The 13,214-nt window shown below is 39.0% G+C and overlaps 1 protein-coding gene across 6 annotated transcripts in view; it reads right to left on the bottom strand.

Moving 5' to 3' along the window:
* Positions 1-1,331: 1,331 nt before the first annotated feature.
* Positions 1,332-13,214, bottom strand: part of RUFY3 (RUN and FYVE domain containing 3) — an 80,067-nt gene continuing 68,184 nt past the window's right edge. For 2 of the 6 annotated variants that reach the window (XM_054688196.1, XM_037529899.2), the window contains exons 13-18: positions 13,071-13,190; positions 11,689-11,788; positions 8,619-8,683; positions 5,814-5,841; positions 5,050-5,115; positions 1,333-2,609 (exon numbers count right to left, since the gene is read on the bottom strand). In XM_054688196.1, coding sequence (XP_054544171.1) covers positions 2,466-2,609; positions 5,050-5,115; positions 5,814-5,841; positions 8,619-8,683; positions 11,689-11,788; positions 13,071-13,190 — 523 coding nt within the window. In that variant the 3' untranslated portion in view covers positions 1,333-2,465. Of the gene's footprint in view, positions 2,610-5,049; positions 5,116-5,813; positions 5,842-6,367; positions 6,824-8,618; positions 8,684-11,688; positions 11,789-13,070; positions 13,211-13,214 lie in introns of those variants that run through there. The other 4 variants (XM_037529898.2, XM_054688194.1, XM_054688195.1 and 1 more) reach the window with 4 other exon arrangements.

Raw genomic sequence — 13,214 nt, 5'->3', positions numbered from 1 at the left:
AGAGAATTCACCAGAGCCAGAGCAGGGAGCAGAGCAGGCAGAAAGACCGAAGTACACTGCTGAGGGGAGCAGCGGGCGGCAGGAGAGGTCTGCGCGCCATGTGGGACCCTCCTCCCGTGGCCGGGGAGCAGCGGGGGATGGAACCAGCGCTGCAGAGGCTGCGGGCAGCTTCGCAACCCAGCGCTCAACCACTGTGTCACTGGGGAGGGCCTCTTCTTCTATTCTTGGTGTAGAAATTGTGCTTGTCAGATGCTTGTTTTCTGATTTGGTAAATTGACAGGATTAAAAAGATTTGTCATACAAAACTAGCTAATGTCTTCACCAATTGTCCTCAGGAATGTTGAGAATAGAGTTGGCAATACATCTTTGAGTTTTCTTGAGTCCTAGTTCTTTATATATTTGGTATCAAAACTTTATTTTCTCTCATTCCTTGGGTTACTTTCCCACTGAGATAGTGTCGTTTGATACATGTTTGATGAACTCCAACCTATTTTTTGTTGCCTGTGCTTTTTGATGTCTTTACAAGTCATTGCCAAATCCAGAAACTCTTCAAAGAGTTTTACAGTTCTAGCTCTTTGACCCATCTTGATTTTTATGTAAGTGTTCATTTTCTTTGAATATGGGTATTCAATTTTCCTAACATTGATTCTTGAAGATTGTCCTTTCTCCATTGAGTGATCCTGGTACCCTTGTCAAAAATTACTTGTCCACATCATGTGAGTGTTTATTTCTAGGCTTTCTAGTTTGTATTGTTTGTAAACCAAATACCATACTATGATTTGCTTTATAATAATTTTGCAATCAGGAAGTATGAGGGCCCCTTAAATTTCTACATGAATTTAGAGATTACATTGAATCTGCAGCTCACTTTGGGTATAGCTCACAACTTAATGATGTGCAGTCTTCTAACTCATGAACATGGCGTATCTGTTAGTATCTCTAATTTCTTTTGGTAATGTTTTGTGGTCTTCAGTGTATAAGACTTTTGCCTCTAAAGTTTATTCCTTGTAATCTCATTTTTGATATTGTAAGTGGTTTTTGTGGGGTAGCTAACAGCACCAATAACCAGAGATTTTGGGGCTTTGTTTTTTTTTTTTTAAAAAGGCTAAATACCTTACGTGCAATTCATAATGAACTTCTCAAGTGGCTTATTCCGCATTCTATGCACAGTTGCCACTTTTCAATTTAATTCTAAACTAATTAAAAAACTTGTTAATTTAGGTTAATTCCCCACATTATCTATAGCACCTAGAATAGTCCTGTTACATATTATATTGGCAAGTACATGTACATAAAAAAACCGGAGAATAAAGAGTCACACACAAATTATTTAAAGAGAAAGAAAGACGACAAACTAGGCTAGGAGTATTATTTTATTTTTCCCTAGTACTCTGAAAACTCAACTTCATAACAACTCTTTCCCAGGCTGTAAACCATTTCCAGGAGACAGGCTTGATCAAATACCATCTTTCCACCCCAGAATTCTGCACCAGTTACAAAATCTTATCTTTTTACGTCTTAATTGGAATCAAACAAGCTAGACATCTACCTGTTCTAATGCTTGGCTCAGAGTAAGGGATTCCTTCTTCAAAAACTACATATTCTAACCATTCTTAGCCATAACAAATTAATTTTACTCTACACCTGACTTATTTTATTAGCTTTATTTTCAGTACTTCCTATCCATAAGTCAAACCCTATCTTTAAACTCACAGTTTCCATCATGACTTGGAGAGGAAGGTGGGGTCTGGGTAAGAGTTGGCTTACTTTGTAGGAAGAGATTCTGAAAACAACAGATTACTTTTGAAGTTTTTAAGTGGAAAAAGGGCAAGTGTTTCTTTTGATAATGAAAGCACTTGCAGGCCAAGACCAGGCACTGAAATTATAATATATTACAATGTTGTTTTAAGTACATTCAGAATTTATATTACTATATAATTTCCTTTCCCTGAGTCTGGGTTCACAGTTTGGTGGAGGTACTTTAAAGAGGTAGGTAGTGAGGTGAGGAAAGTGTTTATGTCTAGCAGCACCTGGGAAGATATGTAATACGTCATCTTGATCTCAGTTAATATTAATCTTTTCCCTCTTGACGTCACAAATGTTAACAGGGAGATTATAATTCTTTTTTTTCTTACATGCTTAGACCCTCTCCTACTATATCCACTCCAGTATTATCATCACTACTCATAAAAATGAATAGTTCCTCCAAAGTTATGTTATCAAATAAACTTCAGTGTGGGGTTGCTTAGATTTAGAAGAGAGAGGCTCAACTGAGTAACCTTTATTCATACAGTCAGTAGGAAATGAGCAAAATTTCCAACACCCCCAACCACTGCTTTTTCTCCCTGGATGGACCTGGTTTATTTAAATCATTCCTATCAACTCTTTGAGTTGATTCTAAGTTCTGTACTCTAGGGGATCCTGATACCTAACAGACATTTTGGTCTAGGTGTTGGCCTTCAGTCTTACGATGGACTAGTGGAATATTGTTTCATCAGATGTTTGTGACAGGGATTGCACACTCGCTCAGGCTTAATACTTGAAGGAAGTGGCAGTTCGTTTGTTGAACAGGCATTACAGAAGGCTCCTCTGCAGTTCTTACACACATTCTGTAAGGAGAAGAGGATGTCAGGTGGCGATATTAAAAGGGCAAAATATAAGGGTGCATGGGATAGAAAAGGGCAAATACAGTAAATATTCAACGTCTCATCAAGTAGTGACTGATGGTTCTATGTTCCAGACAGTAACTAACCAAATACAATCTCTGTCTACAAAGAAGCAGAGCCACAGAATTCAAAAGAACAGACGGTATATAAGTTATCTTTTGGAATACATACTTGTGTTCACTTTTAGGTGATCTAATTCTGTTAGTTTGTAAATACCTAAGCATACTCCAAATAAAGCAGGCAATGGATTGGGAGACCAATCTAAAATTAAAAAATTTGCTGAGGGTCCTCCCTGGTGGTGCAGGGGGTTAAGACGCATCCTATGAGGCTGTCCACAACCACTGCAACCTGAGTTTGATCCCTGCCCAGGGATATCCTCACACGGTACAGCAGACCTCAGACCTCTCCTGACTCGTCCGCTGCTCCCCTCAGCAGTGTATTTCAGTCAATCTGCCTGGTCTGTTCCCCACTCTGGTGAATCCTCTCATACTCCCTCCCTGTACCTCTGGCCTGGACCCCAGCTCTTGTATACATAAAGAAATCTTAAAAAAAAAAAAGATACACTTTTTAAATACAGACAATTTTAGTTAAGAGCAGTTAGAGAAACATTCTGATATTCCAATGGACTACGATGGAGGACAACTGGATGCGCTGGTGGTGGGCATGGTGTGGTAATACACATCGAAGAGGTGTGAACCTGTTTCTCTAAATTACAGTGTTGTAAATCAACATTATCTCAAAAAATGATAAAGATTTGCTGAGCATGAACTGGAAGTGTAATTCCTAATACACTGATGTGCTTAGTGCTTTTCTGTGACGCTCTATAAGCACATGTTTTGGGATATCAGTATAGCAGGATTACCACTTCCGGCATTCTGTTTATGGGAGAAATTAGCCCATTGATTAAACATTTTGAATCTTCCATGGCCAAGAAGCTTGACAGCATAGGGTCATTATTAAAGTGTCACTGGTAAGACTGTGATGGGTGATGCATACAGAGCTTCAAGAGTCCCTCTATAAATGCTGAGAAGAATAATCTCCTACTAGAAAATGCTACTTTCTCACAAACAATTCGTCATCTTAAAGATGCAGTGGAATAGGGGACATTTATTTGAATGCCTAGAAGGAATTTTCTTGTGATAGACTGCAATTACTTTGCATGGCATAGCAAAGTTAGAATTAGCAGTTTCTTCTACTTTGAAACATTTCTACTTCTATGAAGGCAGTTGATCTGTCATCTGACTGCTATCTTGGACTAGGTCATATTATAATTTTGCTTGTTGAAATTCAGTATGATCACAAATGATGGCATACAGGTTGTAATCAAGAACGTAAGTACATTTCCTTATCTTTTCCAGCACTTGTTTCTCATAGCCATTTGTGCATAACATTTCCAAAGCATGTACTATTAGGTACTTTCTTAGATGATGGGAGGTACTACTGTGAGCAAGGTATAATTCTGGTTCTCAAAGGCATTTATTTTTTCAGAATGCTTCCTTCACTCCGCCCACTCTAGGAGAGCAAACTGGCAAGGTACTCATCAGGCAGAGACCTTTGAGGATCTGTGGCAAAAACAAGATCTAGTAGGGGGAACTCACTTTCCTCTCAGTGGTTGTTCCCCCAAATATTTCAAAGATCCTATTTTCATCCAATCTTACCTGCTCTAAGTGGAGTACTGGAAGGAATTAGGCTTTGGAGCCAAAGTCAAGTTGGATCTGGATTTTACCACTCATTATCTGAGTATTTTCAGGAAATGTACTTAACATCTTAGTCCAAGGTTCTTCATTTATAAAATGCTGGTACAGAGGATATAAGCTTCACAAGAACAGAGACTTAGTCTACACTTTATTTACTACTCTTTCTTCGGTACATGGAATAGCGCATTCCACAGAGCAGGCACTGAATATATAGAAATTTATAATTATTTTAAATTCCCTATATTTATTTAAAAAATTTATTTTTATTTATGCATACAAGAGCTGGGGTGTAGGCCAGAGGTGCAGGTGGGAGAGGATTCACCAGAGACAGAGTGGGGAACAGAACAGGCAGATCCACTGAAGTACACTGCTGAAGGGAGCATTGGGTGAGACAGGAGAGGTCTGCCACGCCATGTGGGTTAGCTCCCTGGCTAGGGTTTGAACTCATGCTGCAGTGGCTGGTGTGCTGAGACTTAACCCCTTGTACCACCAGGGAGGCGTTATGTTTATTTTAATGGGGATTTAATGGCATGACTTTCTATGAAAAAGAATAGGTACACAATAAATAATTGCTCTTTTTGCCTTTCTCCTCATTCTGCAGTACACAACAAAGTATATATTACCGGAAGACACTAGTGTATAAAGACATTCCTATGAAGAACCCATTCATTTCTTACCACCCTTACCTGTGTTAGGCTGCCATCTTCCTGGCATAGCTGACACATCTGTGGCTTTTTCAGCAGTAGTTGGTCCTAAGCCACATAATAAGCCAATTAGCTTACCTTAGCTCCAAAATAATACTTTCATAACATTTACTTTTTAGTTACAACATTAACATAACCAATGTGGGCTATTTAGAAAATGAAAAAAACCAATCACATACAATCCCATGACTTTAATATGACTCAAATCATTGTATCATTTTGTTGGAGTTCTTTAAATTTTTAATAAAATAATGTGATTTTATTATAAAAAGAAAATTCAAGTATTTATGTATAAAGTAAAAAGTTAAAAAAGTAACCCATCTCTCTTGGCTTACTTTACCATTGAAAACAGAAAGCAATAGGTTTCATCTTCTATCTTAGTAGATAAATAACAGGTGTGACCGACACATACTAACACTTGTTGTTTTCCTCAGTGAGTTGTCGTATACTATTAAGTTTGTGAAGCATTTTACAAGCATTTATGTCTGCTTATTTCTAGATGATCAATGAGTATTTTCCCTCTCCATTTTATATAAGGGAAAACTAGAGGAAAGAGGCACAGTGAGCTCTCTTGGATCTCACAGTTTGTGAAAGAGAATTTTAAATAGGAAGTCAGAAGTTTTGTTTTATTAGTAAACTACTTAAACACATTTATCTACTTCCCCTGCTGCCTAATTTAGTTCTAGGCATAGTATAGCCAACTACATTATTCATATAAAAATTTTGAGAACAGGAGATTCAGTTACCTGTCCATCCATAGGGTGGGACTGCAGCCTACAACAGAAAATTTAAGACAGTAACAAACAGTAACTTATAATTTGATTCATAACTTCCAAAAGCTCAGAAAAAGCAGTATCATGGTTCTTTTACGTTGCTGGGACCAATATAATTATTAATCTTGACCATAGAGGATTGAAAAATTTGGTTGTTAAATCAATTACCAGATCCTTGGCCTACATGGTTTCGTATTTAAAAACAGATTAGGGGGTTGGGGCCTCCCTGGTGGTGCAAGGGGCTAAGCACCGCACTATGAAGCAATCTGCAACCTCTGCAGCACAAGTTCGATCCCCAGCAGGCCAAGGAGCAACCCACAGGGTGAAACAGACCTCTTCTGCCTCGCCTGCTGCTCCCCTCAGTAGTGTATTTCATCTGTCTGCCCGTTCTGTTCCCCACTGTCTCTGGTGAATCCTCTCACCCCCACACCTCTGGCCTGTACCCCCGTTCTTGTATGCATAAATAAATAACTCTTTAAATAAAATTCTTATTTGAAAAAAAAAAACAAAAAACAGAGTAGAAGTTCTATTGTATATTTCCTTTTGCTGCCGTGAAAATATTCTTTGTTTCCCTATCCAGTGGCCCATGTGGTATGTTTTAAGAGTTACTGTTTCTGATCTATTATTATAGGAAGCTACCCATTATCATGTTATGCATTAATTAGTCCCCTTTCCCAGGTATCATTAAAATGTGAAGTTGAGCTAAAGAAGAAGAGATGCAAAGTTGACTTCCAGGTCTGAGGAAAATGCACCACAGATCTAATATGCTTCCAATTCTCAGCTAAGTGGCAGTGAGGCCAGGTTTTCAGTTGTTTTTGGATCACAATCCCAGGAAGCTTCCATTTTAGGATTGCAGTTCTGGACAGAATCAGCCCTGGAAGCAGCTGTTATGGCATGCAGAGACAGCTTAAAAACAGAAAACACTATAAGTAGAGGCAACCTGTGTATGCCACTGAACTTCTTTTGTGCTCCTGCTTCTTCGCCTGTCAAGTATGATAGATGATTACACTTTTAAAAGGAGAATTAAATTTGCAAGGAGATGATGAAGATGAAACACAATATAGATACATGGCAGCATTGTTTTATATTCCCAGGGTCTAAATCAGAACCTGGCATGTAAGACAATCTTAATTGTTTATAAAGGGCTTGATTTTAGTGTGGAACTAGGCTAACCTTGAAAGGCACCCACATTAATTTTATGGCCTTTCTAATTCTCTTCATGGCCCATGCTGAACTGTACTGTTATATATGCTATATTTCAAGGTAGTTCTGAATCAGATTATACCCTTTGGAAGTAAACTTTAAAGCTTTGGGAGGCAAGGAAGTGCTGTTGAGGCTAAATGCCTGCATAAACAGCCTATGTGTTGGGCTGTGTAATGTATCTTTTCCAGCAGCCACTTTTGCTCCAGATGACATGCTACATCATCCTTAAGGCCAAAGTCTGAATCGGTCAGAGTGCCAAAAATACAGAGTCAAAATCCTTCCGTGTTCATTATTAACCTTTTTTTTTGTTATTATAATAGACATTTTTAGAGCAGTTTTAGGTTTACAGCCAAACTGAGCATAAAGTACAGAGATTTCCCACATACTCTGTTCCCCACATCAACATTAGTACCAGAGTAGTACCTCTGTTAAAACTAATAAACTATTATTTTTTTTAAAGATGTATTTATTTATGCATACAAGAACGGGGGTACAGGCCAGAGGTGCGGGTGGTGAGAGGATCCAACAGAGACAGAGTGGGGAACAGAACAGGTAGACTGACTGAAATACACTGCTGAGGGGAGTAGCGGGTGAGTCAGGAGAGGTCTGCTGTGCCATGTGGGCAGCTCCCTGGCTAGGGATCAAACTCGTGCTGCAGTGGCTGCGGTTAGCTTCATAGGTTGTGTCTTAACCCCTTGCACCACCAGGGAGGCCCCCAATAAACTATTATTGACATGACAGTGACAAAGTCCATAGTGTACTTTAGGATTAATTTTTGGTGGTGTACATATTATAGATTCGTACAAATGTATGGTGACATGTATGTATTACTCTATCTTAGATAGTATTTCCACTGTCCTAAAACAACCCTACGTGCTCTGCCTATCCATCTGTCAATGCATTCGAGGCCCTGGCAGCTGCTGTTTCCATGGTATTGCCTTTTCCAGAATATGATATAGTTTTGCCTTTTTCATTTTCAAAAGCAGGGACACTATGTAATCTTTTTTTTATATTCTCATCTGCTAATAAATTAATGCCTTAAATCAACTTATGTTGAAATAATCCTATGTTCTTCCTAGTGAGCAGATAAGATAAAAAGAGTTAAAGAAAAAAGAATATAAGTTAAGCTGTTTGAGATCCTTAAAAGAAAGGAAATAAGCAAACTGGAGTATTCATTTAAACATAGCTGCCTTTTATTTAGCATATAGAAAGAAACAAGTCTTACTCAAGTACATTTAAGAACCTGTGAGGTGGTATGACTTTTGCATCATTATCCTATGATACCAATCCAGTAAAGATTAAAAGTAATCTCTGAAGTGATGATGTTGAGTGTAAGGATTACCCATGTAGAGTCAGAGGATAGCCTGATCACCTGTCTTTCTTCTGGAATGCACTAAATGGGTTTGGTTTACTGTGTGTTTCTGATTTATTATTTTTCAGTTCTCTTTCAAAATGTCCTTCTGGAATACTGATGTTACAAATCAGTGTTAGTGTGTGTCACGGCCAATGTATATCAAAAGCTCCCTCTTTCCCAAAATAATTTAGTATCTTAGTTAATACTTTATCAACAGATACCTGTGGCTTTCTTCCAAGGGCTTTTTTAGTTTAACATTTTCCTCTTGAATTTTGTGCTTTCCATCCTGCCAAAAGAAAATACCCAGTTTATTAATTATTCAAATGCTAAACAATGATGAAATTGCAGACATTTTCTTCTGTATTGTCTCAGTGTGAGTATAAACATAAATAGCTTTTTTTAATTAGGGAAGGAATTTAAACTTCCAAGTTCTTCCTCACTCTTTGTTCTAAGAAGTTTCTTAATAAATTATTCTGATAGAGTTTGCAATAGGTGATTTTCAGAGCAGACATTTTTTTAAATTCTGGGGATCCAAATGAAATTCAGAATGTATCCTATTTACTCAAAAAATGGGCTCAAATTATCGGTTACTTCTTAGTAAATATATTTTAACAACATATCTTAAAATATATTAAATTAAAAAAATAATTTTCTAACGGAGCTCTGGAAATGGTAAAACCAAGAATGGCCATAAAGAGCAGATTGTAACCCTCTGGATACTCAGTCACAACTTCTACAGCCTAGGTAACTGGAGTTTTCTTTATTCTGAAAGATCAATATAAAGGCTTACACTGCATGCCACCAGTGCTCTTAGGCTCGCAAGCAGTTGCCTACCATTAATTATTGCCCATTAGCTTCCAAAAGTACATTATGTTTTTAAATTACTCAAGAATCAAGAAAGGCTCATCAGAACAATAATTGCCCCCTTGGAAATCCCATTACAAGGTAATTCAAGACTGAGAAACTTAAGACCTCACTGGAAAAATGGGGTAAGATATTTTTATTTTAAAGAGGCATGTATTTTTATTTATGATTTATTTATTTGTTTGTTTGTTTTGTTTATACATGCACTGGGTACAGTCAGAAGCGCGGGAGGGTGAGAGAATTCACCAGAGCCAGAGCGGGGAGCAGAGCAGGCAGAAGGACCGAAGTACACTGCTGAGGGGAGCAGCGGGCGGCAGGAGAGGTCTGCGCGCCATGTGGGACCCTCCTCCGGTGGCCGGGGAGCAGCCGGGGATCGAACCGGCGCCGCAGAGGCCGCGGGCAGCTTCGCAACCCAGCGCACAACCGCTGCGCCACCGGGGAGGCCCAAAAAAAAATGGGGTAAGATAGACCAAGATTGTAAGTGAATCTCTGTAAGCCCTTATAAACAGATTTTATGTTTGCTAAACCTAATAAAGACAGCATGCCACACAGAGTGGTATTTTGCATGCTTTAAATTAGTAGTAAAGGGTACTATGTAATAAATGTCCATTTACCACTCTTTTTTATTTTCTATCAAATTGGCAGTTCATTCCTTAGATTTTTTAAGTAAAAAACTTAAAAATTTGTCCTGCTTTGTTATATATAATGTATACCAAGGAGGTAACCACCCCCCAAGTTTGTTTTTATATACATATAAATTTATTGCATAATCCTTCATATTTGTACAATGTATGATTTCCCCATGAAATTCCCATCAATTTACCCATGCACCACCATCATAGTCCCTGGTGCTCTTCCCACCCCTGTCCTGATCCTTCTCTCTCCTCCTCTCCTACAGAATATCTCTGGCTGCCTGTTGATTTTGATTTTCACTTTATTATAGTTAATTTTGTTTTCTGATCCCTTATTTGGTTCCTCTACATTCCTCCTATAAGTGAAACCATCTGATATTTGTCATTTTCTTTCTTATTTTGCTGAGCATAATCCCTTCCAGCTCCATCCATGTTGCTGCGAATGGCATGAGTTTATCCTTTTTAATTGCTGAGTAATATTCCATTGTGAATATATACCACATAGTCTTGATTGCAAGTTTTTTTTTTTTATAGAGGCATGTTATTTATTTATTTATTTGTTTGTTTGTTTTGTTTATACATGCACTGGGTACAGTCAGAAGTGTGGGAGGGTGAGAGAATTCACCAGAGCCAGAGCGGGGAGCAGAGCAGGCAGAAGGACCGAAGTACACTGCTGAGGGGAGCAGCGGGCGGCAGGAGAGGTCTGCGCGCCATGTGGGACCCTCCTCCGGTGGCCGGGGAGCAGCCGGGGATTGAACCGGCGCTGCAGAGGCTGCGGGCAGCTTCGCAACCCAGCGCTTAACTGCTGCGCCACCGGGGAGGCCCTGCAAGTTTCTTTTTGACAGAAAAAGCATTTCATGTTTTTCTGTATTATTATTTAAAGAAGTTGGCTCCTGATTTTTGGGTTCCAGAGGCTGCCGTCTCCAATGTTAGCTCCACTTCCACTGTAGGTGGCAGAGAGGTTTCTTTCCTAACACTGTTCCACAGAAACTTCTACTCTTGCTCTTTAAAACACTCTATATTATGTTCTCTTCCCTAGTTCTCTCTTATTCTTATTTCCCCAAGAGAAGTGCATGGAGAATGATAACATTGAAATTTCTCATGATTTTGAAAAAGGTATACAGAAGTAAATCCGCATTTAAGTCAATTCTATTAAAGGGGAATTCAGGGCCTCCCTGGTGGCGCAGAAGGGATAAGACACAACCTACGAAGCTGTCCGCAGCCACCGCAGCATGAGTTCAATCCCCCAGCATTAGTTTAATCCCCCCGGGCTGGCCAGGGAGCAGCCCACATGGCACAGCAGACCTCTCTTGACTCACCTGCTGCTCCCCTCAGCAGTGCACTTCAATCAGCCTGTTCTGTTCCCCAATCTGTCTTTGGTGAATTCTCTCAGCCCCCACACCTCTGGCCTATACCCTAGCTCTTGTATGCAAAAATAAATAAATCTTTAAAAAAAAAATAAAGGAGAATTCAAATTAGGGAGGGATTACTATGCCATATTATTTAAAAAAATCAACCAGTAGAAGTCCAAGAAAGATATTTTGTTAAGGTGCCAAATTAATGATTCTTACTTAACAAACTGAAAGGGATAAGAGGATTACTGGAAATCAGGTTGTTAAAAATGCCCCTTTCCAAAAGAAGTCAAGTTAGCATATATTAAAGGGAGACTCAGAAGCAAATGTTCAAATGTTTAACTCCATCTCTACTGTCTACATATTCAAGGCCATTGCAATTAAGTATGTGTTCCAGAAAACTCTCTGAAAATGAAATAAAAGAACAAGGGAATAAATATTACCGTTTTGGGTTCTGGCTTCTGGGAACCCTTTCCAGGGATGTTCCTGTTGTTTTGTAACCTTTTCCCTCTTTCCTGTTTTAGTTCTACCTCAAGCTGGTTCCTGGGACAGGTGAGAGAAAATGATGAAAAGTTGGGATTTTGATATATTCTGCTGAAGAATGCCAACTCTTAAAAAGTTCAGTAATTAAGTTTTAATTCTTGATCAACAGAAAGTTATCAGGTACATATGGGCAACCAGGTTTTCAAGCACTAAATACAACAGAACCAGTAACACTAAAATACATACATATTTAATCTTTCTTGCATGACTAAGGGTGCACTTTAGGATCTCCCAGTGCCTGAGAATCATTACTCTGAATATCAATATTTTATATTAACTATTAATGAAGGATTGCGGTCACCTGAATGACAATTAATAGAATTTACTGTAACTGAAATAAAATAATTGTAAATTTTGGGCAAGATTCAGTATGAAAGTACCAGCACTATAGTCTCACTTCATATCAATTAGATGGTCTCTCTTTATAGGTATATATTCAGTCCTCGATCTCTAGTGTCCTTAGTAACTATGTTTTTATATCCAACAACAAAGTTCTGTTTGTTTAAGCCGGTGACTTCAGCATATAATTGAATCTCATTTGAGAAATAATATGGAAGAAGGATTAAGGTCTTGGAGTCAGAGATGTGCTTTCAAATTAGTATGGCTTTTTATCAGCTTAATTGTGTGATTTTGGACAAATTTATCTCCTCTAACTTTAATTTCATCTCAAGTACTGATAATAAGATATCAACTAATAGGGCCGATAGGAAGATGTTAGGAGAGAATATATGTGAAGTGCTTAGTAAAATATCTGGCACGGGCCTCCCTGGTGCCCTGGGGGTTATGTCTCAATGCTACCACCGCAATGGCCCACTGAGGTGGCCTGAATTCTATGTCCGGACAGGGAGCTAACCCACATGGCGCAGCAGACCTCTCCTGTCTCGTCCACTGCTCCCTACTGTCTCTGGTAAATCCTCTCACTCTCCACACCTCTGACCTACACCCCAATTCTTCTATACAAAAATAAATAATCTTAAAAAGAATCTGGAACACTGTAAGAATTTAGGAAATTCTATTTTTAGTGTGAAGCTACGCATGAATTCTCTTATATTTTATTGATCTGGGACGTTGGGTTCTATTTTCCTAATTCAATGTTTATAAAGGGTATCGGTAAGATTGGGGGAATGCTGAAGTATATAAAACCTCCTAAATTTTAATTCCAGAGAAAGGACATTGCAAAGACAGAATGGAGATGGTTGGAAGTAGTGAGGCTGCCTTCTCTCATTGCCCAGGTTTTGAATTACCCATGACCACCCTGTCGCCTCAAGCCGCCCCTCTTCACCGCTGCCTGGTGAGCTCCTCCACTTCCAACTGCAGACTGTTGATCTTATCTCCAAAGTCCTGCTTGAAGAGACGGTTGTCCAACTCAGCCGACTGGCGGCCTCGCTCAGCCTGGTGCAATCTGGATGTGAGCCACATGAACTTG

Source organism: Talpa occidentalis, unplaced genomic scaffold, assembly GCF_014898055.3.
Source record: "Talpa occidentalis isolate TD23 unplaced genomic scaffold, MPIMG_talOcc4v2.1 talOcc4.6, whole genome shotgun sequence".
Classification (NCBI taxonomy): Eukaryota; Metazoa; Chordata; class Mammalia; order Eulipotyphla; family Talpidae; genus Talpa; species Talpa occidentalis.
This window is presented reverse-complemented; position numbering and strand designations above follow the sequence as displayed.